This window comes from Caenorhabditis remanei, chromosome I (genome assembly GCF_010183535.1).
Source record: "Caenorhabditis remanei strain PX506 chromosome I, whole genome shotgun sequence".
NCBI classification, from domain to species: domain Eukaryota; kingdom Metazoa; phylum Nematoda; class Chromadorea; order Rhabditida; family Rhabditidae; genus Caenorhabditis; species Caenorhabditis remanei.
The window spans coordinates 2,683,535-2,708,767 of NC_071328.1; the positions used below are offsets into that span (position 1 = coordinate 2,683,535).

At 44.2% G+C, this 25,233-nt stretch overlaps 6 protein-coding genes across 6 annotated transcripts; 1 reads left to right on the forward strand and 5 right to left on the reverse strand.

The window, feature by feature from the left end:
* Nucleotides 1–855: 855 nt before the first annotated feature.
* Nucleotides 856–6,742, forward strand: GCK72_000365 (uncharacterized protein; the record flags this gene model as incomplete). Its single annotated transcript, XM_053722445.1, has 7 exons — nucleotides 856–1,305; nucleotides 2,498–2,676; nucleotides 3,432–3,575; nucleotides 4,508–4,583; nucleotides 4,627–4,782; nucleotides 5,905–6,096; nucleotides 6,674–6,742. The coding sequence occupies 7 exons, from the start codon at nucleotides 856–858 to the stop codon at nucleotides 6,740–6,742; spliced, it is 1,266 nt and encodes a 421-aa protein (XP_053591090.1).
* An 895-nt stretch (nucleotides 6,743–7,637) lies between these two features.
* On the reverse strand, nucleotides 7,638–8,930 carry GCK72_000366 (uncharacterized protein; the record flags this gene model as incomplete). The annotated part of the gene is made up of 2 exons (XM_003092816.2): nucleotides 7,638–8,020; nucleotides 8,786–8,930. The coding sequence occupies 2 exons, from the start codon at nucleotides 8,928–8,930 to the stop codon at nucleotides 7,638–7,640; spliced, it is 528 nt and encodes a 175-aa protein (XP_003092864.2).
* Nucleotides 8,931–17,555: 8,625 nt separating this feature from the next.
* GCK72_000367 (uncharacterized protein) lies at nucleotides 17,556–20,762 on the reverse strand (the record flags this gene model as incomplete). The annotated part of the gene is made up of 1 exon (XM_053722446.1): nucleotides 17,556–20,762. The coding sequence occupies one exon, from the start codon at nucleotides 20,760–20,762 to the stop codon at nucleotides 17,556–17,558; it is 3,207 nt and encodes a 1,068-aa protein (XP_053591091.1).
* A 251-nt stretch (nucleotides 20,763–21,013) lies between these two features.
* GCK72_000368 (uncharacterized protein) lies at nucleotides 21,014–21,511 on the reverse strand (the record flags this gene model as incomplete). Its single annotated transcript, XM_053722447.1, has 1 exon — nucleotides 21,014–21,511. The coding sequence occupies one exon, from the start codon at nucleotides 21,509–21,511 to the stop codon at nucleotides 21,014–21,016; it is 498 nt and encodes a 165-aa protein (XP_053591092.1).
* A 201-nt stretch (nucleotides 21,512–21,712) lies between these two features.
* On the reverse strand, nucleotides 21,713–22,213 carry GCK72_000369 (uncharacterized protein; the record flags this gene model as incomplete). The annotated part of the gene is made up of 1 exon (XM_053722448.1): nucleotides 21,713–22,213. One exon carries the CDS (start codon nucleotides 22,211–22,213, stop codon nucleotides 21,713–21,715), a length of 501 nt encoding a protein of 166 aa, XP_053591093.1.
* Nucleotides 22,214–22,415: 202 nt separating this feature from the next.
* Nucleotides 22,416–22,901, reverse strand: GCK72_000370 (uncharacterized protein; the record flags this gene model as incomplete). Its single annotated transcript, XM_053722449.1, has 1 exon — nucleotides 22,416–22,901. One exon carries the CDS (start codon nucleotides 22,899–22,901, stop codon nucleotides 22,416–22,418), a length of 486 nt encoding a protein of 161 aa, XP_053591094.1.
* Between the last annotated feature and the right edge of the window lie 2,332 nt (nucleotides 22,902–25,233).

Below are 25,233 nucleotides of genomic sequence, written 5' to 3' on the forward strand. Positions count from 1 at the left end.
AATTGTCCTCTTCATTCTTTATATTTTAACTCAAAAATCGAGAAAAAAGCTCAAAAATTGACGAAAATAGCAAAAATTTGAGAATTTTTGTCGTGTACTCCTCGTGGACAAGGCTGGTTTTGACTTTTTGAATTTTCAGTTGATTTTTTGGGATTTTTTCTCAATTTTTGTGTTAAAATGCGCTTACCATGAAAAATGATATTAGAAACTAATTTTCCGGAGAAAAATCTGTCAAAATCGTGAAATTTCGTCGTGTACTCCTCGTGGACAAGGCGAATTTTCAGTTTTTGAATTTTCTGTCGATTTTTTAGCACTTTTCTCCGTTTCCCCCGGTTAAACGGGGATCTCAGCTGATTTCCAATCGGAAACACTCTTTTTTCTTCACAAATAGCCAAAAATCGAAACATTTCATGGTGTACTCCTCGTGGACAATGCGCAGGTCGAGATTTTGAATTTTTGGTCGGATTTTTGGTTTTTTTCTTGATTTTTCGTGTTAAAATGCGCTGCTATTGAGAAAATAATCGTAAACCAAGATATTTCTATCAAAAACTTGAAGAATCCCGAAAAAATTTACCAAAAACTCGATTTTCCGTAATTTCCACTTGTCCACGAGGAGTACACGAAATCATTTTCAGACATTTTCTTTTCTATTGTTTCTTTTCTCTGCTAAATCTCACTCCATTTTCCAACAGGTTTTTTCGAATTTTTATATCATTGTTTTATGCCCCCAAATCCGTCCAAAAAAACCGATTTTCTGAATAATTTTTCAATTTTTTTCGTTGTAAAAATTGGATTTTCCGCCTAATATTTCCTATTTTTCGTTTTTTTTCTAGATTTTTCTCATTTCCTTCAGATATGATGGAGACGACGTTGACACTGTCATCGGATTCAGAAGACGACGACGTGACGCCGCCACCAGCGAAACGGCGATCGATAGAAGGCGTGCCGAAGAGTTTCGATGGCGACAAAAAGGCGAGATTCTCGTTCGGAGTCTCCTCTTCAAGAATTTCAGAAGATGGTGACGTGGCGGATTCAGATGACGTCAGATTCAGAAGCACTATTCTGAAGACTCCAGTTTCTCTGAGAAGACGATCGATTTCAATGAGTTGTATGACTCCTCGAGATCCATCGAAACGGATTAATGAACCACCGGCGAATCAGATTTGTTCGGGTTTTGTGAGAAATGAAGATGATGATGACGTGGCGATGATGGAGAGAGAAGAAGAGGAGAGAGACGCAGAGAAAGAGACAGATTTGAATTTGAGAGCTCTGTTGAGTCCTGAGAAGAAGAAGAGGAAGGAAAAGGTGTCTTTTTTGTGAAAAATTGAAATTTTCTCCTATTTTTCCACTAAAAATGGGGGTTTTAGCTCAAATATTCAGCATTTTATGTAAAATTCGGGAAAAATTGCAAATTTCTGCAATTTTTTGGACGAAAACCACCAATTTTCGGCTCCGCGACAATTCGCAACTGTGACATTTCGCAACTGCGACATTTCGCAACTCACGTATGTTTCGCAACTGCGACACTTCGCAACTGCGACATTTCGCAACTAGCCATTTCGCAACTGCGACATTCCGCAACTACGACATTTCGCAACCACGACGTTTCGCAACCACACCGCATTTGCATATTTAGGTCAGTTGAAAATGTTGAAACCGAAGGGTCTGGTAACATATTTGACTTAAATAGAAGAAAAAGTTATCTGACCCATTTTTAGACAAAACTAGGTTAAACTATTGTAGTTCTATGGTTGCGAAACGTCGTAGTTGCGAAACGTCGTAGTTGCGAAATGTCGCAGTTGCGAAATAAACAGTTGCGAAGTGTCGCAGTTGCGAAACCTACGTGAGTTGCGAAATGTCGCAGTTGCGGAATGTCGCAGTTGCGAATTGTCGCGGAGCCCAATTTTCAGCCTAAATACCCGGATTGTAACGGTGGCCGAGGTTTTGCAAAAGTTAGGCCATCAAATAGTTTCCATTAAAAAATTCCAGAAAATTGCACTTGTTGAGGTTTTTTTTCAACGAAAACCCCATATTTCCAAGTAAATTTTCAAAAAATAACTGAAAATGCTCGCTTTTTTTCAATGATCCACTCCGAAATTCGTCATTTTTCCGGTGAAAAACTGATGGCCGAGGTTTTGCAAAAATTAGGCCACCAAATAGTTTTCATTTTTTGGAATTTTTAGCCGAAAAGTACAAAAAAAGGTATTTTGAGCCAAAAAATTGAAAATTGAGCAGAACGACCTTGCCGTGGCCGAGGTTTCGAAAAAGTTAGGCCACCAAAAACCAAAAAAATGGAAAAACTCGAGACAAATTGCAATTTTCTGCCTTTTTTATAACGAAAATCACTAAAAATGGGGGTTTTTAGCTCAAATACACGGTGGCCGAGGTTTTGCAAAAGTTAGGCCACCAACTTTGAGCCAACAACCTGGCCGTGACCTAGTTTTTGCCCACGGATTCTCGGCCACCAGAAACATAACTCGAAATTTTGAAATTCCAGATCACAGAAGTGCAAAACGAGTTTTACGGTGTGTATTGTCTGATCAGTCGAAGTGACCGCCCGTGTTACAAGAATCGATGTTACATCGGGTATACTGTAGACCCGAATCGACGAATCATGCAACACAATGGGGGACGGTTTAAGGGCGGAGCCAAGAAGACCGATTCCAGGGGACCGTGGTACTTATTATTTGGGGGGGGGGGGCGTGGCCTAGGATCCGACAACTCGGCCATCATTCGACACAGCTGGAAACGAGTGATACCGTAATTTTTTGGAAGAGGAAAATTTGAATTTTATTGATTTTTTTGATTTCGAAGAAAATTGGGCGCGGTGGCCTAGAAATTCGACTTCGGCCGCGTTGATTTTTTTCAATTTTTTTGCAAAATTTGACGGTATTTTCGAAAATTTTCGTTGTTTTTTCTTATTAAATTCGATAGAACACCCCAAATATTGATAGAAACAACAAAAAATGCTGAAAAACCCAACTTTATCGAGTTTTTTTTCAGTATTTTTGGCGTTTTTCTATCAAATTTAATAAGAAAAAACATTGAAAATGATCGAAAATACCGTCAAAATTTGAAAAAAAAAATCAACGCGGCCGAAGTCGAATTTCTAGGCCACCGCCCCCCGATTTTTCTCGTCCATCCTTCAAAAATCAATTAAAAAATCAATAAAATTCAAAATTTCTCTCCTCCAAAAGATTACGGTAACACTCGTTTCCAGCTGTGAATCGAATGATGGCCGAGTTGTCGGATCCTAGGCCACGACCCCCCCCCCTCGGAACAGTTCTTACAACTGCGCTCCACCGAAATACCCTTGAAAAATGTCTCCTTTTCTCTGAGTCTCTCAATTTCGCACACTATTTTCTCGCGGTTTCGGTAGAGCGCACTTGTAAGAAGCGTGACATGATAATATAATAATCTCATTCTTCTAGGGACATGGTATGCGTCGTACACGGTTTCCCAAACCACGTGGCAGCCCTTCGGTTCGAGTGGGCGTGGCAGAATCCTACAGTATCCAAGACTCTAAAAGAGAAACATTTGAAAAAGGAGAGAAAAGAGACGCCTTTCGCTTATCAGTAAGGGAATCGCGCTCCATTGGATTCGGATTCGGCGCAAAATTCAAAATTTTTGTTGACTTTCCCGCCAAATGTGTCTAGTGGAGCGCGTTTGCTACTATCTTTTCACGAAAATTGATATGATGACCGAATTTTGGGTTTCTAGGCCACCAGTGGAGTTTTCTAGGCCATGGTTCATTTTTTCTCTTTTTGAATGTCTTTTTTGGTTTTCGGTAGAAAAATACTGTTTTTTTTTGTCGATTTTCCCCACAAATTGCCACTCCAAAACGATTTCAAACAATTATTGGCCGAGATTTGGAATTCTAGGCCACCAAATGAGTTTTCTAGGCCATGGTCAATTTTCAGAGGTTTTTGGGTAAAAAACACCCAATTTTCACGATTTTTCACAATTTTTCAATTAAAAATCCTGAAAAATTGAAATTTTCAGCTCGAAAAAATGGTGGAATAACTTTCAATGGCCTAGAAGAAACTCAGGAGAGAAAAATTTCGGCTAAATTCGTATTTTTCAGGATTTTTTAGTTTTTTGAGACACATTTTGAATCAGATCTTAGTAGCAAACGCGCTCCACTAGATATTTGGCGGCAAATTCAAAATTTTCGTCAGTTTTTGTCGAAATTTCGAATTTACCGACAAATGTCTAGTGGAGCGCGTTTGCTACTATGTATGATATAGTTCAAAATGTGTCTAAAAACTAAAAAATTCAAATTTTCCTATCGAAAAATGCTAACAACTCCGATGGCCTAGAAACCCAGAACAGAAAAAGTTCGGCCATGACCTGAAAATTCAAAATTTTCAGGATTTTTGAGTTTTCTACCACACAATTGGAATCATATCATAGTAGTAAACGCGCTCCACTAGACTTTGTCATAATTTTGAATTTCGCGCCGAAAATCCAATAGAGCTCAATTGCATAGTCATTCAAATATTTCCAGACTCCGAATAGCGTGCCAACTGATGAATAGTGACACGTTCTGCCGTTTCGCTCTCACATTTCGGTGGTTGATTACTGTAAGTGGCTAAGCCACGCCCCCTTAATTACCCCCATTTCCAGAAAGAAGAATTGCCATTTCCCACGAGTTGTCCCCCACCGGAACACATAAAATTGAAATATGGAAAAGTGAAAAAAGAAATGAGTTTAGTCCCTGCGAAACGAGAGGATTACGTCGAGATGGGAGAGTGTCGATTGTGTGGAAACGATATTGAAAAGGTTCGAGTGGCCGTGGCCGAGTTTTAGAGAAAATTAGGCCATGTGTAGATTTACGCGCCGTAAATCGACACATGCTACAGTTTTGATGAAATTCTAGCTGACTTTTGACGGGAGTGTAATTGTGCTCTGAATTCTTCTTATTTAAGCCCAAAAATCGTGAAAAATGCTCGAAAATTGACAAAAATAGCAAAATTTTGAGAAATTTCGTCGTGTACTCCTCGTGGACAAGATGGGTTTCGAGTTTTTGAATTTTCAGTAGATTTTCTTTTTTTTTCTCGATTTTTCGTGTTTCAATGCGTTTCTGACTAGAAAATCATCCTATGAACTAGTTTTCTGGAGAAAAATCAATCAAAATTGTGAAATTTCGCCGTGTACTCCTCGTGGACAAGGCGGACTTTCAGTTTTTGAATTTTCTGTCATTTTTTGCCCTTTTTTCTCAATTTTTCGTGTTTTAATGCGTTTCTGATGAGAAAATCATCCTAGAAACTAATTTTCTGCAGAAAAATCGCTCAAAATAGTAAAATCTTGCCGTGTACTCCACGTGGACAAGCGGGATTCTCGTTTTTAGGATTTCGGTTTTAACATATGATTTATGTGTAATTGTGCGTTGAATTCTTCATATTTTAGCCTAAAAATCGGGAAAAATGTTCGAAAATTGACAAAAATAGCGAAAATTTGAGAAATTTCGGCGTGTACTCCTCGTGGACAAGGCGGATTTTGAGTGTTTGAATTTTCAGTCGATTTTTCGTGTTAAAATGCGTTTCTAGAGAGAAAATCGTCCTAAAAACTAGTTTTCTAGAGAAAAATCAATCAAAATCGTGAAATTTTTGTCGTGTACTCCTCGTGGAATCAAGAGAAACATGCGATTTGAAATTGGCGAAATTTTAATTGATTTTTTTCCAGAAAACTAGTTTCCAGGATGATTTTCTTATTGGAAACTCATTTTAACACGAAAATTGAAAGCAAAAAGCCCAAAAATCGACCGAAATCTCAAAACCCGCCTTGTCCACGAGGAGTACACGACGAAAATTCTCAAATTTTTGCTATTTTCGTCAATTTTTGAGTTTTTTTCTCGATTTTTGGGCTAAAATATAAATGCAAAGGCAATAAATCAATTTCCAGGTGTGGAGCCTCGTTCGTTGCATATCCGACACGTGTCACTCGCATTTCCACTCGAAATGTCTCGCCGCTCACGGACTGAAACGAAAAAACGAATACACGGAGCACATTTTCCCGCTGAAAGCCACGTGTCCGACGTGTGGACACTTCTTCTTATGGGGTGATGTGATTAGGGAGCAGCGGAGGATTATTAAGGTATTATTTGCACTTTTTCTGTCAATTTTCAATAAAAATTGATGAAAATGCTGTTTAAAAAGGAAAAAAAATCACCTACATCAACATATTTGATGGAAAAATCGGAATTTCTGAAGTGAAATCCCAAAATTTGTTTTAAAATTGTTCAGAATCTTTCAGAAATTCACCAGAAAAAAACTTGATTACAGCCTATTTTAGACGAATTTTTACCGATTTTTCATTAGATTCGGCTGAAAATGTTTTTTTTTTGGTTTAAAAAAACCATTTTCGATGGAAAAATCCTAATTTTTCTCTTGAAACCTGTGATTTTTGATGGAATAAATGTGAATTACCGACAAAAAATGAATCTATTGGCTGAGAAGTTTTATCACAACTGCGCCCCACCACAAACGAGAGAGTATCGAACGAGAGACGCAGAGTTTTCACAGTTTTTGACCTAAGATCAGCGAAAATAGATCAAAAACTGTGAAAATCTGTGTTGGACTCTGCGTCTCTCTCGCCGGTACTCTCTCGTTTGCGATGGAGCGCAGTTGTAATAAAAATACTCGAATTTTTTGAAAATCACTCAAATTTCCAGATCTCCACAAAATGCGCCGAAGAATTCCGAAGTCTGGTCGTCCGGAAAGATCTTCAACTTATTAATTAACCTATTTGATATATTTTCTACTCGATATTTCTTATACTCACTATTTTCAAACAAAGATAAATAATTCGAGACTAAAAATGCCAGTTTTTGCAGAAAATTGAGGTAAAAATCATACTTGTCAAAAAAATGCGAATTTTGGCTTAAAAATCGAGAAATTCGCTGAAAAATGCGAATTTTAGGCTAAAATACGCATTTTTCTGCGAAAACTCAGGATTTTGGTCGATTTTCAGCGAATTTCTCGATTTTTAAGCCAAAATTCGCATTTTCCGACGTATTTCAGTGGAAAAATAGTTCAAAGGAAGCGGGAACCTACAAAAATTCGCTGAAAATTGACCTAAAACTTGTGTACGAAAATTTCGGGTTTTTCGACTGAAATTATCTTTTTTTTCGATTTTCAGGCGAATTTCAAAATTTTTTCGCTAAAATTCGCATTTTTAGACGAATTTTTCAGTTTTTTGGCTTCAAAATTCGATTTTTCCTATTTTTCACAGTATTTTTAAAGAAAAATGACAAAACATAACGAATAAAAAATAAAAGGCAAATACTCATTTACTACCTGCTCATTTACTACCGTTTGCTCATTTACTACTTTTTACTCATTTACTACTTTAGAGCGATATGCTGGGATTCAGTTTTCACCACTCTCTTAGGCTTAGGTTTCTTAGAAATTTGGAAAAAAACTGACGAAAACGGTTATTCATCGTATTGGTCAATTGTTTTCCGAATTTCTAAGACACCTAAGCCTAAGAGAATGGTGAAAAGTGAAGTAGTAAATGAGCAGTACGGTAGTAAATGAGTAATAGTAGTAAATGAGCAAATGGTAGTAAAAGAGTAATGGTAGTAAATGAGTATTTGCCAAAATAAAACTGTAAAAGAAATCGATAATTATTGACTATTAATGTTTGGGGGTAAGTGATTGCTGACTTCTGGATTTCGACGACGACGACGTCTTCGAGCTTCTCGTCAAAAATCGATATTCCGGAGTCCGCATATGATGACGTGGGCGGAGCGTCGCGTGATGACGTGGCGATACGACGACGACGGGCGGCGGTTGTTCGGTGATGACGGAACGGGCGAGATTTTGAGAGAGAAGAGACACAGAGTCGGGGCGCACTCCTTGATTGTCATCCGAGTATAAATCCATAAAATCCTCGTTTTCGAATTGGAGACGTGGAATTGGAAGGTGGGCGGAGTCTGGAGCAGAGGGAGAGAAGCCGGAAGAATGAAACGGACGGGTTCTCTTGCCGCTTGGTGCATTCGTCACGTCTTTTGGGCCGCCTGAAAATGTGGATTTCAAGTAGATTTTATTAGCTCGGGCACAGTTCTTACAACTGCGCTCCACCGAAATTCCCTTGAAAAATGTCTCTTTTTCTCTCAGTCTCTCAATTTCGCACACAATTCTATTCGGTTTCGGTAGAGCGCAGTTGTAAGAAGCGTGTCGTGCTCATAGCTCGGGAAAGTCAATCATTCTTAATTCCAAGGAGAATTGAGATCGGAGCAGGAAAAAATCCGCGAACATAGTCTAAAAATGAGGATTTTGGCTTAAAATGTTACTTTTCAGGAAACAAATCACTGAAAAATTTAGAGTTTTTCTTTGAAAAAAACATGAAAAAAGTTATTAGCACGACACGCGTCTTGCAACCGCGCTCTACCGAAACCGCGAGAAAATTGTGTGCGAAATTGAGAGACTCAGAGAAAAAGAGACATTTTTCAAGCGTGTTTCGGTGGAGCGCAGTTGTAAGAAGTGTGTCATGCTCTGAAAACGAGAAAATCCACGGAAAAAATGATTTTTTCACTAAATTTTTGGGAAAACCCATTATTCAAAATGTTCCATGGAATCCATCACGAATTCTTTGAAAAAAACCAAGAAAATGCGGAAAATTTGTGAAATTCTGCTGAAATTCCGAAAATTCTGAAAAATTCGGTTTTTGCGCGAAATACTACGAAATTTCGCGATTTTAGACTAAAATTTCACAAAAATCACGATTTTTCACTTTAAAAATCATGAAAAACCACCATTTTCCGTTTTTCCACCCGACTCACCACGTCTCGTCATTGGACTGTACCGCAGCGGTGACGTCATCGGTTTTCTCCGTTCTCCGACGGCGGGACAACGAATCACTGAATTCCGGCAGACCGCCCGTTCGGTTCTCAGTGAATACGGCTTCGGACGGACTGGTGTTGACATTTTTCTCTGTTGTTTTTGTGAATTTTTTTAAAATAAATGGGGTTTTACGTACAAATCGATGATAATAGCAGGAATTCGAGTAAAAATGATTGTTAAAATGATGAAAATGAATTTTATCAAGAATAAAACAGAAAAATCGTGTAAAGAAAAGAATAAAAATTAATTTTCAAAATTCGAAATTTCGCCGTGGTCTACGGTGGTTCGGAAACTGTGCAGAGTGTTTGCGTACCGAAATGTGCCAGACCGTACGCGCAAGCTTGTTGGAGACATTTTTCACAAGCGCTCCGTGTTCTTTCAAACCGATAAGCCCAGAAGAACCGAGTACTATCTGGAATTGAAGAACTCGAGAAGATCTCAGGTTAACAATCAAAATTCAAAGCGTGTTATGGATGATCAGATTTTAGGGGATTCATCATCGGAAATGTACTTCCGAGATGTGTACAAAACGATGACGAAAATGGGAAAGACACGACTGGAAGACTCTGAAGCGTATGCTTTTTATCACAAAGTCGGATTGAGCAGAGCGGGTTATGCAGAAGTCCGTACTATTCTAGATGAGCACTAGGGACGAGCGGCAACGCAAAATTTCGGCAACCCGGCAATCCGGCAATTGCCGATTTCAAAAATCGGCAATTTTCGGCAACTTTCGGCAACATGTAATAATAAGGACTTTCGATTTGTAGGGAGAGAAAAATTGCACAAAGTTCACTTTATTTTTGAAGTGACATTTGCTTCAAATAAATCAGAGTATTTACCCATTTTGTCATAAAATCTTTTGAATTTTTTTTGAAAAAGCATGAAATATCGAAGTTGAAAACGGTAATTTCAAAGGCACATGCACGGAAAACTTTCCAGGTCTTGGCGCGGGATCGAGAAATCAAGAATTTTCGATTTTTGTTTTACTTTTGTCGAATTCAGCTTGAAAATTGAATAGATTTTGACAAAAACATTGCCGAAAAAAAGTCGGCAACCCGGCAACGGCATTGCATTGAAGAAAGTCGGCAATTCCGACAACGCGGCAACGGCATTGCCGCTCGTCCCTGATGAGCACGGTGTTCCGAACATATTTTTATCACTCCGATCCATCCGTCAAGAAGAAAAAATGCACGCCTCCAGGAATCTCTTTCGAGTAGAACGAATCCAGAAGCCAGATGAAAGAAATGCAAAGGACGTTGTAGAGGTTCAGCTTGTAGATCTGGAAAAGTTCTCGGTAGAGAAAGTAGAAAATCTGGCTAAAAACATCACACTGATTTTTGATGATTCCACAAGGAACAAAATTTGGATGTGTATTAGTGGTAACCTAGAAAACAGTAGAATAGAAAATATAAGTTACTTTCAGGTGATAAATCAGGAGGATAGTTCAAATTGTGTGCAACTATCGGGAACGTTGTTGCACAGTGCTTATCACATTGTCCCGCTTGGCCTGTTCGCAGACGACGAGAATGTTGAAGCAATTAAGGAGTATCTTGCGGATACCATCGAGCAACTCAATAACTTGACCGAGCTTAAGCTGGACATCGGCGGTGTGACTTCATCTTATCCGGTTGAACAGTATTTAGGCGGCGCCCTCAAGTTTCAGTATCAGATGATTAGATGATTGGGTGCAGCTGCCAAGAAAAGTTGCAGAGTGAAAGACTAGAGTGAAGACTGAGTCATACGAAAGAGGACAATGTTTGAAGCACAGAACTGAAACGGATAATTTGCCAGACAGCGCCAACGAGAAAAACAATAACTGCGTTATTCCCGGATCTACTTTTGTTTCCAACAATGTCCGTCTTGCAAATATCGTGCCTCCCTCGCTACACATCCTTATGGGCAGGGTTGGGAAATTCCGGGCCGACTGGTAAATTTTTTTCGGCCCGGCCCGGCTCGCTCGTCGGCCCGGCCCGCTCGTCGGCCCGGCTCCTGTAGAAATTGGAAATTGTTTGAAAAAAATTTTGAATTTAAAAAAAATTTGCAAAAAAGTGGATTTTTTTACTGTGTTTTAGAACATCTGTAAAAGCCTTAGCGTACGAGAAATTTGACTTTTTTAAAATGAAAAATTTGCAGAAATTTGTGAAAAAATGGTGCACATTTTTTGAATCCGGGCCGGGCTGGCGGGCCGGGCCGGGATTTCCCAACCCTGCTTATGGGGAAGGGGCTCATCGTTATGGGTTCAAGTATCTTCTCGACTTGGCGACGGACATCGATAACAAGTCAAACATGGAGATCGATATAGTAATGATTATGTGTTTATGTAACTAAAGTAAACAGTTATGCGCTTTACTAAAGATTTATTAGTCTATTAACTAAGATTACAGATAAAGGGGCGTGGGGATAAAGGATACAAGAGTGAGTAAAAGGCAACAAAGGTGGGATCAAGAAGATCGGCCCTGAATGAGCTTTCGCCCGGCCTTATATACTGGTGCGGGGGCGGGAGACATTGGCGCCCGCGGGCGTAGGGCAAACGGGAGAGGTCAAATGGTGAGACAATAACAAAGGGTGAGAGATAAAGGTGCGCGTGGAGACGCAGACATTGAAAGTGAGAATTATCAGTCCGTTGAATCCAGTCGATACCTTACACCTCCCTTCTTTTATTCGAGATCGTCCTCGATCGTTCGTAGAACGGACTGATGATTCGATCCATTGATCATCCTTCAGCTGCTTGGTTTGGACCACGGTGTTGCCTGATTGACACGAAGTGTGTTGCCGAAGTGGCCAGAGCTCACGTGACTAGAATGTCCAGTGTAGAACCAACGGTTGCAGTGAACGAGTTTCTCTGGAAACCGAACAAAAGTCATGGAAATTTGGGGTTCAAAAAAGGGGTGAAAATTGGTTTTGGAAACCGCTTTTCCTAGGTCTACACCAAGAAATTCATCCAGGATGACATTTCCCGGCTCCCTTTTTTTATACGAGACCGTCCCTGGTCTACTAAACCAAGTTAAACTTAGACCTAGGAAACTTATTCTTTTGGCCAAATATTGTCCAAAGGGCCATGGCGCTTGGTGGGTCTGCTTGACTTGTCTGGTCCCTGCTCGTGGAGCTGCTGTTGTCTCTTCGGAGTCTATCATTCCACTCCTTGAGCTCGTGGATTCGGAGGTCCTGCCACAGAATCATCTCGCGAAGGCATTTTGCGTCTTCTTCCGCATCCACCTGGAAAACCTGGTGGTTGCTCATAGGATCCTTTGACTTTTGCTGGTTGGCCACTGACCGCTGCTTCAGCTTGTGGCTCCTTGCCATGTGTCCTACTTTACCACAATAGTGACACTTTCCTGTAAAAGTAAGCAAGATTTCTCTTCGACTTACCTGGGAGTCAATCTCAGAACTACGACCTCTGTAGTCGTCGTCCCGACCTTGTCGTTCTGACCGATGGTCCCGACAATCATCTTGATCTTTGTGATTGGTTGCCGTGTTTGACAACGAAGCTGCCAGTTGCGCGAGCAATTGGGTGGGCTCCGGCGGTTGCTGGTTGGGAACGAGACATGCTTCTCTTTCACGGGCCGTGTTCCGGGACTGATCTATCGTCGATTGTGCCTCCCGTATGACCAGGCTTTTGATTGCCTGGTTCAATCCTTCCAGGAACTTTTCCAGTGTGACGTCTTCCTTTTGGTGCTCGAGGTTCTTCTGATACTCATGGTACGACTGTTTAGCCAGTTTGATGGTCAGGTGGAAGAGGGAATCGGCAGATGACTCGCCTGGCAACTCATTGCTTGATCGCGAATGAGTCTTGTTCCGCTGTACCTGGCTAGTGCACTCGAACCTCTCTTTCAAACCTTGAACCAGCTCGTTGAGTGTCGACTCTGGCTTTTCTATCAGCATGCTTTCAGCTCTGCGTCGTGCTCGATACTTGAGGACGGTGAGGAATGCTCTCCTGGAGTCTTCTTGCGAAGCATCTGGATTGATCGTGACCAAGTGATCTCTGAATGACCGCACGGAATTGTTGATGTTTTCGTGGGCTGGTAACGAAGTTGCCGACTTGGACGGTGGTGCCATGACGTGAGGCAGAAAGCCTTCTTCTTCGTTGATCTCCGCTCGTCTTTGATTGACTTGATTGGCTTCCACCTCATCCTCATCGTTGGCTTCAGATGCAACCGCTTCCTGGATGTTTGAGATGTTTCCGTTGCTGAGCCTTAATGAAGGTGTGCTTCCGGGAGATGTGGTTCCTCCGCTTGCTGTCGCAGCTGCTTGCACGTCTTCTGGATTTGGCGATTCCTCGTTTCGCTCGTTAGGTGTGCTGTCATACACTTCATAACGTACTGTGATGTCAAGATTAGCATGTGGCATGCTCTCGTCTTTCTCCTCTTCAGATTGAGGGCTTCCGTTCCTTATCGGAGTCAAATTGTTAGCCATGGGTGGATGGCTATTCTCCATGATGCCTTCACTAGCATCGATCAATCTCTGCGACAAATGCATGTCGGCAGCCGATTCATCACGAGAAACGCCCTGCTGTCTCACGACAACAGGGGTGTGTAAGATCTGTGGGCGTAAGCCACGGTTCGAAGACAATGAACGAGCTCTTGGAGAAGTGGGGGTAGTTGGAGAGATGACGCGGTGGTCATCCCATTTTCCAACCATGTCCACAACTCCGGAACAGAGGCACGTTTCGCTTACCTTTCGTTCTAAGCATTTGGTCTTTGTCCACGGGGAATCCACCAATTGGCTTGCTCTACCCGCTTCGAGGGATGCTCGGTTCATCTGACCGGTGCGCGATACCAAGTTGCTCGGTTGTTCGGCTTGAATTGTCTCGACTGCATCCCATGTAGTTGCCAGATTCTTCCGTCCAGTGGGAAATGCTCTATTCTTGTCATCTTCTGACGTTTTCTCATCGATTGTTGTTATTCGATCTTTGTTTGCCGAAGCGAAGACGTTGCAGTCTTCTCTGGCTGTTTCTGTCGATACTCGAGGGACAGAATCTTTTCCATTGTCCTCTTCAGTTTCCTTGACTGGTTTCGCGGTGTATCCAAGCAATTGATGCTTCCATGTGCCATCGGTATCTGAAAGGCTTTTCAGATCTCGGATTTCTCCAATCTCTTTCAATTGGTTAACAATTAGGTTGGCATCCGAGCCAACGCCCGATATACCACCTGTTTCGGTTGGGTTTTGAATGATGCTCGGGTTTACACCTGACGCATCCTTCGGTTGGGTGTGAATCACTGTGGAGGCCTCGCCGGCGCCGCAAGCGTTCGTCGGAGGGATGACACGGTGGTCATCCCATGTTCCGACTTCGCTCGTGGCCACGCCTGCGGCTACGCCTCCTTCTTTCTCGCTGTTCGATGTTCGCTCCAGCCTGGAAATGTATTTAATGAGCGACCGATTTAAGACGAAAACGAACGGAAATAGGCTGAGGTCGACGAAAGTTAACAACAAAAACGAGCAAAATTTTAGGCCGAATTCGAACAATTGTCAAACCGAGTTATTTTACTTAATTTGAGCAGTAATTAGTTTCCAAATTGGCTGAAAACGTGGTAGAAAAATTTTAAAACTCGAAAGAAGTGAAAAAATGTGGCGAAAACGCTGAAAAACGGCTGAAAATCGAAGCCGTCGACGTTTCGAAAATAGGAGTGACGAAATTGTTGTTGTTTACCTCAACTGTGGGCGTCGCGGCTCGCGCCGCGTGTTTCTCGCGGTGAGACCCGTCGACCGCCATCCCTCGTGCGCCTTTGGTACAGTAACCCGAAAATAAGTTTTTACTGTACTCCATCGATTTTCGGTGAATTTCCTCTGCCGATAACTGGAAATCTGGGGTTTTGAGAGAACGCCGCAGACTTTTCAGATGTTTTCCGTGATTGGACAGTGATGTTGCGTCCGGTGAACAACTTCGACGACGAAATGCTTCCTTGAGCGGAAACTGATGACCATTTCGCGTCTACTTCGTTGAAAACCCACTTCTGGCGTGGTTTTCCCTGTGCAAAAGGGCTAAATTTACAGGTTTCTTCCTTCTACCTGTCTCCAAACTTCTTGCTGCTCCTGTTGGAGGCTTCTGATACCATCCCTAGCCTGCGTAGGGGCTAAACTTACTATTTTTCTGCTTACTGACCATCCCTTGACTGCGAAGGGGGTGTATGTACTCTACTCTTTGCACATACCACTTCCATGCTCGCGTCCGAGCGCTGTCTCTGCCTTGCACCTACGGCAAGTCATCCCTAGTGACTATAGGGGGAGCGGACACAGTCACGATGCTGTTCTCACCTCGCTATGTCCGTGTCGACCTTGCGGACCATCCCTGCTTTTGAGGGGCTTGTGTATACAGGCTTGCTGTTCTCACCTTACTTCATGCTCCGAAGCTGAGCAAATATCTTCACTTTCCATCCGATCAGCTGCACTTCGACGACCATCGCGAATGTAAAAATTGTCTCATCACATTCTGCTATCTCGCGACAACAGAAATGCAATGGTTTTAGTTGTGGAGAATGCTTTCACACTCGGTTACAGATTGAAACTGCGAGATCTGAGAGTTGTGGGGTTCGTTTGAGAGGTGACGCGGTGGTCACCCCATGTTCAAACTTCCCGCACTACTCTGTACCAGAACCTCGATTAAATTTACCTTTTGTGTGATAGTGTGCAGTTGTGTGGGTGTTCTTTGCCGTTGAACTACTCCTTGACTGTTGACGATGCCAGATGTTGTTCTTTTGCGTGTCGAAGTACCAAATGTGCTTCGTACTAGCTGAAACGGGATAACCGAGGGGGAGCTCTGCCGGCGGGAATAACCGGACAGAGAAACAATAACGAGTTTAAACGGGCCGAAAAATTGTAATGCATTAACAATTTTGTTAAGAGGGGAAGTAGGGAATGCGACAATGGACGGCGGTCCAATGTGAGCTCACGAATTTTAGGCAACCCCAGCAGTTCCTACTATAACCGGTGAAGACGGTTCTTACAGTCGCGCTTCCCGTTAACCTAAATGAAACCCAAAATGTTAAATTTTACCTAAATTACTAATGAAATCCTACGATTACTAACCTAAAACTACGGGCGTGCACTCCCGTTGACTAGTTAAAGGAGTAAAAGTCCTAAGCGCACTAAAAATCAATGAAAGCGGGGCGGGTGGGTGGGTGTTTAAACGTCTCAAATTTGAGACGCAACTCGCTGCTACCAGTAATGATTATGTGTTTATGTAACTAAAGTAAACAGTTATGCGCTTTACTAAAGATTTATTAGTCTATTAACTAAGATTACAGATAAAGGGGCGTGGGGATAAAGGATACAAGAGTGAGTAAAAGGCAACAAAGGTGGGATCAAGAAGATCGGCCCTGAATGAGCTTTCGCCCGGCCTTATATACTGGTGCGGGGGCGGGAGACATTGGCGCCCGCGGGCGTAGGGCAAACGGGAGAGGTCAAATGGTGAGACAATAACAAAGGGTGAGAGATAAAGGTGCGCGTGGAGACGCAGACATTGAAAGTGAGAATTATCAGTCCGTTGAATCCAGTCGATACCTTACAATATAAGCAAAAGGAAAGCAGAAGTGAAAAAGGAGTGATGAATATGAAGGTCGCTGATTCCACGCCCACTCCGTCCACTAAAGCGCCAAACTTTGCTGCCTCCCACCTGTTTTTCGTGCGCCAGCAGTCTCTTGGCGCACTCTTCGTGTTTTTTTTGCCAATTTTTTAAATGAATTGAAGATTCGGTATTCCTCGAAAAAAAAGAGTGTTTTCGACATTTTTTCGAAAATTTTTCCTCTGTGTTTTTCGAGTTAGACATCTGGCTAAATAAAAAAAGCAAAATTATCGAAAAATATTATGTCTGTGACGAGTTGTTACATTTAGTAGAGGTTTTCGTGGTTTAGATAGGTTTATTATAGGGTAAGAATAAGGATGGGAAGAAGAAGTCTCGAATGATAACAAGAACGGTATTTATACTGGATCTTCGATGGGCGGAGTCAGCGGCTTTCAGACAGGCAGGGCAACGGGCGCTTCAGGAATGTGCATCATGGGACTGTGGGCGATAGAGCATTTGAGGTTTGGTTATGGTGCATGACGTTTGAGACGGTTTGGATCTTGTGGGCAGCTGGGTGAGATAGTGTTGGAGATTGGAGACGGTTCCAGAATGTGATGTGGATGGGATATGGAGCGGCGTCTTTGACAGTGTGGGTTGATGGCGAGAGAGTGTTTGAGTTGGTGAGACGTTGACGGGAGATCTGGAAGAATCGTGTTAGGCTTAATAATGGGAATGGGACGTGGGAGCGGGCTCGCCTGTCCTGGACAGAGACCCGGAAGTATCCGGATGGGATGACGATGATGCGTCACCGGGTACAAAGTCCGGTGGGATCTTGGAATACCTAAGGGATTACGATATCCCTTACACCTCCCTCCTTAGCGAGGACCGACCCTGGTCCTCTAAAGGAAAACAGGTGTCTTATCGGTTGTTGGTGTTGGCTTTAAAAAAAAAAAAAAAAAAATTCTTTTTGGATTCTGAAGGAATATTGAAAATATTGGTACTTAGTATTGGTTTTATGGGCTGATTTTTTTTTTGATTTGTTGAGGTTTAGGCTGGTGTTAGGGGTTGCTCGAAAAAATGAGAGAGAGAGACTGGATACTAATAGGGACGACCTTGTCATATCCAGTCCTCGGAAACGAACTACTGTTTCCATAATTTTGAATTTTCTTGCCCCCCGCCTAGGTGGATTACCTTGGAAATTTTCCAAACATCTAGTGGAGCGTCTGCAGATGCCGCATGAGGTGGCTCGGATCTTTGTGGAAGGCTCCGGGCGGGATCTTGCAGAAAAGGTTGGACCACAACTTCGATCGTCCGGCGGCGGCGACATCGACCAACACGAGGCATAGCGATTTGGTGCGGGTCATGGCGACGTTGAGTCTTTCCGGGCTCTCGATGAAGTCAGGATCGGCGGCGGCGGTTCCATCTGGGGCCTTGTTTCTCTCACCGGCTCTGTCGGACGAGTGGAAGGACTTGGAGCGTGAGGTGAGGACGATCACGAGGTCGAACTCTTGTCCTTGTGACGCGTCGATGGTTCCGACAAAAGCTGGGGTGTCGTCGAGTTCTCTTGCTAGCACTCGTGACGTGATTGCCAGGGCGATGCTTGCTTCCGTTGGGTTGAAGAGCGAGGTTCCAGAAGTTTGTTGGGCGGCGAACCTGGTGGTGTCGATGATCTGGAGCGGATAACCATTGTTGAAGGCAAGAAGATCAAGGAAACGGCTTCTCTCTCCTGGAGTCCTGATCGACGTGAGCCGGTTCTGGTAGAACATGGCCGAACTCGTGGCTGTGACTTCGAACGGGCATCTACGGACTTCTGAGATGTTCAGTTGGCATGAAGCCTTCGATGTTCCTCCCAACAGGTTTCCGACTGCGGGGACTTTGAGGACTTCGTGCAGATCGATGTCGGCATACGGCTTGAGTTGTTTGATGTCTCCGATTAAGGCGTATCGAGCTTTTGGGCAGAGTGGACCCAGGGCAATGACTGAGTGGATGGCGATCTGTGATGCTTCGTCCATCTGCACGGTTGCGACGCGTGATCCGTATTGAGACATGGCTCCGTTCTCCCGAAGTGCGTCAGTCACCGAGGAGATTGTTCCAATGATTCCTCGTGGATTGATGAGCTGCACGAGAATCTCGAAGATGGTGCGGATTGGTTTCCGGACGGCTTTGAGGGCATTTTGGAGATCCTTTCGACGAACGAGCTTGAGGCTGATGGTCTGCACTCTGCGAAGGTGGGCGTATGCGTCGAGGACTATCTCGGTGATGGGTGCTTGGTCATCGCTGTCCGTGCGCTGAAGAAGTTTGTCAAACTCACGCGGCCAAACGACTGGGAAGTCAAAGGACGTTCTGTGTTGCGGATCGATGTGGTCGTAGTTTGCGGCGGAGATCATGCGGATGATGGTGGCGGCATTGGAGATCTTTGAGTAGGAAAGTACGATGGCGGCGGTCGCGGCGTTGGTGGTTGCCATGGCGAGGTGCATCTTGTTTCCTGCGGACTCGCGGATGGTGATGTGAAGAGCGGCCGCGATCATGGTGGTTTTGCCTACTCCGAATGATGAATTGGCAACGATAACTGGGATGTTGGTTTTAGCCAACGCGCAGACGTATCTTGACTGCTCCGAAGTCAATACGACGCTACCCATTTCGATGTTGAAACGGTGATCTGGAATCGATTCCCAGGGAATTGGTCGGCCTCCGAGGCATGCTTCCAACAACAGCTTGACTGGAGCTTTTGGATCCATTGTCTGGTAGACTGCGGCGGACGGGAAAAGCTTGAGATGGTACTCGTTGTTCTCCATCTCTTGCCAGACGATGGTGCGAACTCGGTTCATCTTATAAGCGGTGCCCACGGCTTCCGATTCTGAAGTGATCAGCTTTGCTCTTATCACGAGGTCGTTGTCCACAAACGAGGCGTCGTCGACTTCCATCTGCAGATTTCTTCCGTCGGCCTTCATGAGGAAGACCGATGAGCGCGCCCATTGGGAGATCTGGGCGGGGCCGCTGAGATTCGTTAGCACGAACGAAATCGTTGGTTTGTTGCGCACCGTCAGGACTCTGTCGATGAGAACAGTGTGGACCTGGAAGTCTTTGTTTTTGTTCGCGAGCGCTAGGGTCCCAGAGAGACCAAGGTAGGCGGAGTCGAAGAGTGCTTTGTAGCATTTTCTGATGTCACTCGGAAACTTTTTGAACGGCTGGACGGTGTGACACATTGTTTCCTGTGTTTCCGTGGAAGCTGCGGCGAGAGTGATGACACTAGGGAGAGTTGGGATGGAAGAAGCGTGGTCGCGCGTTTGATCGGCTGCGTATGGGCGTGACTCGTCGGATAGATTCCACACGAACTCTCCCGTCTTAAGCTTCGGGCAGAAAATTTTGGCTGAAACAATAGTTCCTGTTGACGCTGTTTTGTCAAGCGCCTTGAACATGTCCACTTTTGCGGTTACAAGAGTATTAAAACCGGCGGCGACGCAGAGGACTTTTCCCGAACGAGATTTGCTTGAGTTTACCTTGACGGCTACGACGTCTTCCTGAAAGGTTCTGTGTAACAGATAACAAGTCTTAATCTTCCAAAAATGGTGATTTTTCGTACGGTGGATGTCAGCAAAAGACACAGGTTTATCGTCGGCGGTTGTCTTCGGCCGAGTTACCAACTTGGTAACGTACAACGCGTCGCCTGGGAAGTAGTTGTTGGCGTGTGGTGCTACGCCCGGGTTCGAAAGGTCGTCTGCGAATACGTCGAAATAGACCATGTGAAGGTCAGGTCTGTCGTTTGCCACGAGGAGATGGGGCTTCGCGTACCAGCCTCTTCCGTCGCTCTCTACAATTATGTAGATCACTCCCCAGTCAGATGGTTTGGAAGTGATTCCGGTGAGCGCGGTTTTCGGGGCTCCACTGCGGCCTCCTCCGCCTTCTGTGAAAATGTGAGAGGCGGCTTCGGTTTTGGCGCGGAAGAAGGTGACGTGAGCTAAGTCAATTTGCGTGGCGATCCAGCGGACGTGCTCGTTCATGCTCGGCGGGGTGTTTTTAACGAAGGTGTAGTGAGGTGCGAACGGATGATCGCTTGGATCAGCAGAATCTGAGGTAACATAGGTTTGAATTGGATGTGTTACGACGGAGTTCTTTTCGGAGCTGCGATCCTTTTGAAAACCGTTTTCTTCCCCGTGTACCGAGCTCACCGAAGATGGCTTTTCCGTGGATTCCTGTGTCTCCTCGGTGCTGGTTTCGGTGACGTCGACTCCTAGGATTTCTGCTTCCTGTTCAGGCGAGACGTCTATCATCTCGATGTCGTTGTTGCTGAGGAGAAGATCCTCGGCTGCTGCTGCGGGGTCGGTCGGCGGTGGTTGATCGTTGAGCGGAGGATCCGCCGGGTTGTCGGTCATTGCTTGGTCGGTGAGTTGGTTCGTTGGTTTCTGAAATGATAACATTGATGGTTTTGGATATTAGCTCTTAAACGAGGGGTAGGAAAAAGAAAAGGAAAAAGGTGGCGAGAGGGAGAGAGATAGAGAAGGAGAGAGAAAAGTAACGCGAAAGAGAGGAGAAAATGTGTTTTCGGAGGCGGTGCGATGGTATTTTCGAGGAAGGAATAGGAGAACGAGCTTGGGTGAGGAGGATGTTGAAATTCGGAAAGAAAAGGTAGGGATGCGCAACCTACGCTTCGTGCATTAAAAAAAAAAATTTAATTATGGTTTCGAAATGGGATTCTCATTCCTTGCAATGGAACGTGGTTCCGGACTCCTTCAGCAACGGCTTGGCCTATCTGTCTGGCCATGCACGTTATTGGGTCGTCGTGGCGAAAGAATACCCTCTCGTAATGAGGATCGCAACCGCATGTGAGTTCGACGACTGGGCGATGTCTGGTCCATACTTCTGTCGACGCTATGCGGAATTGTTTGGCGGAACGCAATGGTGATGGATTGTCTCTGCGGTTCTGTCGCCAGGGTGGATCTCCACTGGCGAGGCGACCATCCTCGAGTACGTAACCATAAAGTTGTTTATTGACGTCGAAGATGCTGAATGGTGAATCATCTATCCCGATCCATGTGGTGAGCGTTTCATCGACGAGACGAATCGTGACGTTGAGTTTGACCAGGTGTACGACTTTCCATGGCGGTGGGTCCTGTCGGCCAGGTCCGGGCGGAATCGATGGTTGAGACTCCGTGAAGGCTCTCTTCATGTTCGAGAATGCTGAAATTATAACTTTTGATTGTTTGGGTATTGGTTCTTAACGAGCGAAAGAGAGAGGAAAAGAAAAACGGGCGGTTTCGAGGGCGACATGGTTAGTAATCAGATAAAACGGATGGGCGGATAATTGATTTAAAACAAAAACGCGTGGAAGGTAGGGGTGTACAACCTACGCTTCGTCTGTTTCTACGAATTAAATTCGAGCGGAAAATCTCATCCCTGCTATTGGGAGGTTGTTCCAAATTCTTTCTGCGATAGCCTGTCCCAACTGACGGGTTATGCATACTAGCGGTATGTCGTGGTACCAGTAGTCCTTGTCATATTCCGGATGACAACCGCAACTGAGATAGTCGAACGAGACGCGTCTTTTCCAGGCTTCGGTTGACGCTTCACAGAATTGTGGCTCGGGTTGCGAGGGCGTAGTGATTCTGGGACCACTGAGGGCTTTCCAAGGTGGCGCGGTGGCAGCATGGAGGCGTCCGTCCATGAGTATGTAACCCGGAGATTCTTCCTCTTCTTCTTCCATGGCTACTGTGATCTCGTGCGGCTCGAATGGTTCGAGGTCCAAAGTGACCCATGCGGTGAGATCATCGTCAAGGAGACAGGTCTTGACGTTGACCTGAACCAAAGGTCCAATTGCCCAGTATTGTTCAGGTTGACGGGCAACGGGGTCGGGGGGTGGTGGCGAATCCATGGCGGGCGTGAGGAGTGCTCAAGTATGCTGAAATGGTAACCTTGGTCTGTTGCGTATTTTTAAGCAGGAGGAAGAGGTAAAGAGACGACTGAAAAAGCGGAGTAGTGGTAATTTCGGAGAGCAACGTAAGTGGGTGGAAGAAGAAAAATTAAAAAAATGTTTGCGACCTGGGGAATGTAGGGATGTGCAGCCTACGCTTCGTCTAGGCTCTTGTCCTATCGAGGAATGTCATCCCCTCTACCGGACATAGGTTCCAAAGTCTCTCGGCGACGTCCTGAGCTAACTGCCTGGCCCTGCACCGGTCTATGTCCAAGTGGTCGTCTTCGTCGTAGAAATCGTCGTATTCCAAGGTGCAACCGCATGTGTGGTTACCGTAGACTGCGCCATGTCTTTTCCAGGCCTGAATGCAGTGATAGCCGAAGTGCGGGGGTTCGAAGGTGGCGTAGAGTGAATGGGATGCTGGAGGCATAACCTGGAGAACACCACCCATGAGCCAGAAATAACGGGAGGGTGTTTGGATAAAAGGAAGGCGGCCTATGCCTGCTGGTTCTAACTCTAACTTGACAATTCCTATGGTGATTCCGTCCACTACGCCGGTGTGGGCGTGTACATCGACCAGGGGTCCACGTGGGTAGATAGAGTGACGTGGCTGATCGGGACGGAGAAGAACGGATGGTTGTGAACTCATGAAGGGTGTGAATAGTACGCAAGTATGAAAGCTAAAGAAATAGAAAAATAAGTAACGTTATTTTTGATGGGTGACGGAAGAGGCCAACCGAAGGCTTTAATAAAGACGGAAATCAGAGAGGGAAAGAAAACGTAAGTGGGCTTGAATCAAGTTAGTACCGGGATAAATAAAATAAATAGTACGAGGATTTAACGGGCTCCTTCACGTAAAAAAACGTAAAAAAAAATGATGATGGCAATCGTAATGTTAATAATGAGAATGGCGACGGGAACGCGACGAGAAATCAGTATAAGGAGAATGGGGGAGAAACGGGGAAGAAGGGTACAGTACGCGAAAAAAAAAAAAAAAACATGATAGATGCTCCCTTCTCTTGGCTTCCATGCCAAGGGACGAGGCTTACGATATTGCGGACAATAAGTTAGAAGAAGATAGAAAGTGACTCAGCTAGATGGCGCGTTGTGAAAATGCGGTAGGATGAAAAGAATGAGGCAACAAGGGGCGAAACAACGATGCTGACGTTAGGAGGACAAAGAGGGGAAAGAAGATACGGTAAGAGCTGTAAAGTCGTGGGTGGAAAGAAAAATAATTCCATCGGACTGTATTCGCTCGCTGTTTAGAGTTTAGCTGGAACTCGGTTTCTACACTGGTGATATAACAAGAGGTTTTTGAAATTGGGGAACTAATTCGGGAAGGATGGAAATAAACAGAAGCGGGCGAGGATGGTGACAGAGAAGAATAAAAAAAAAATAACAAAAACAAAAAGGGTGAGCCGATGGGTGAACTTGTAATTTGATACGCGGTTTCTATTAATGAAGGGTTGGGTTTGCTTGGCTGAGGGTTTTTATGGTCACGTTCAATCAGGGCTGCGACCTGATCCTGTTTCGGAAAAAAATTTACCTCAAGTGATTTTTTAACTTAGCTACTCTTAACTAAAGTTACTTCTTGGGCGTACCTATTATTTGCTGACGGGTGAAGAATCTGGTGACGTTAGACTGAGGCGATATGGGGCAAATTGTGGCGCTGGGGTCTATTTTGTTGCTACGGGGAAGTAAATCGTAGAATAAAAAGTGACTGTGAATGTTTCGAATGGGCCGAGAAGTATTACTGATTTTGGTGGCGCTTTCGGTCAGACGCGAAATGACCTTTCGTTACGACAACTGAAGGCCCTTGAGGAACGATAGTGTTAGCTTAGCGGCTTCTAAAGTCAAAAACTTAACTTGAATAGGTGAATTCGGTGCGACTTTTCAAAGGACTTTTACGTAAAGAAAATTTCTAGGTTGACGAGTAACCTATCGATAAAAGTATTTAGGATGAGGGTTTCGATATGATTTTGACTAACTTAAGACAACTGGACTGGGGACCGTTAATTGCGCATACGAGCCGGTTGGGAACCCAGACTTACCTTCGATGAAGTTGATCCTCCTTTGACTTGAAGCAACGAATATTTTGCTAACAACACTTGACGCACGTGTACCATACACGTGGGGAAAACGACTTCGAACTATCTTATTTTCTTATTCTATTCTTACAAATCTTTTTACTTTAAGAGGGGAAACTTAATTCCTAAACTTGTCGCTACGAGGCAAGACGAAAAAAAATAACAGGGAGCGAAGAAAGATTGCTACCGGACTGTTATATTCAAACGGTGGGGAAATAGAAGACGCGGGGACGAAAAGGGGGCGGGCGGGTGGGGGGATTGTGTACACATTACAATACTGCAGTTTTCTGCACTCTGAGTCATATCTTAAAAGGTCAACCTTTGTTGCCTATCTCACAAATTTTCTCAATTCTTTTGGACTACTCTCAACTCTCATCGTACGTACGGAATTCTCTTACTGACTCTTGACTCTTAACTCTTAACTCTTTAACTCAATTCTTAACTTATTTCTCAAAATTCTCAAATGTCTCTATAAGACTTTTCTTACGACTAGGCAGGGAGACTCAACAAATAAAACTATGAGGGACCTAAGTATTAAACTAATTGGCGCCTAAGCTTAATACCTAAATTATCCTCCTACGGATGCATCCCTGACACGTATTTGTCCGACTCAAACTTAACTTAACTTATCTCAACTTATCATCAGGGGCGGCAGAGGTCCAATTACCCCCCTGGCACTCAATATACCTGCACTAATCGGTTCAAAACTTACCTTACCATTCCTATCCAACAACGGGTCGATCTTTTGCTCGGCGGGTCCACGGCCACCAAGACTCGCTGCTACCAGTAGAGGTTTTCGTGGTTTAGATAGGTTTATTATAGGGTAAGAATAAGGATGGGAAGAAGAAGTCTCGAATGATAACAAGAACGGTATTTATACTGGATCTTCGATGG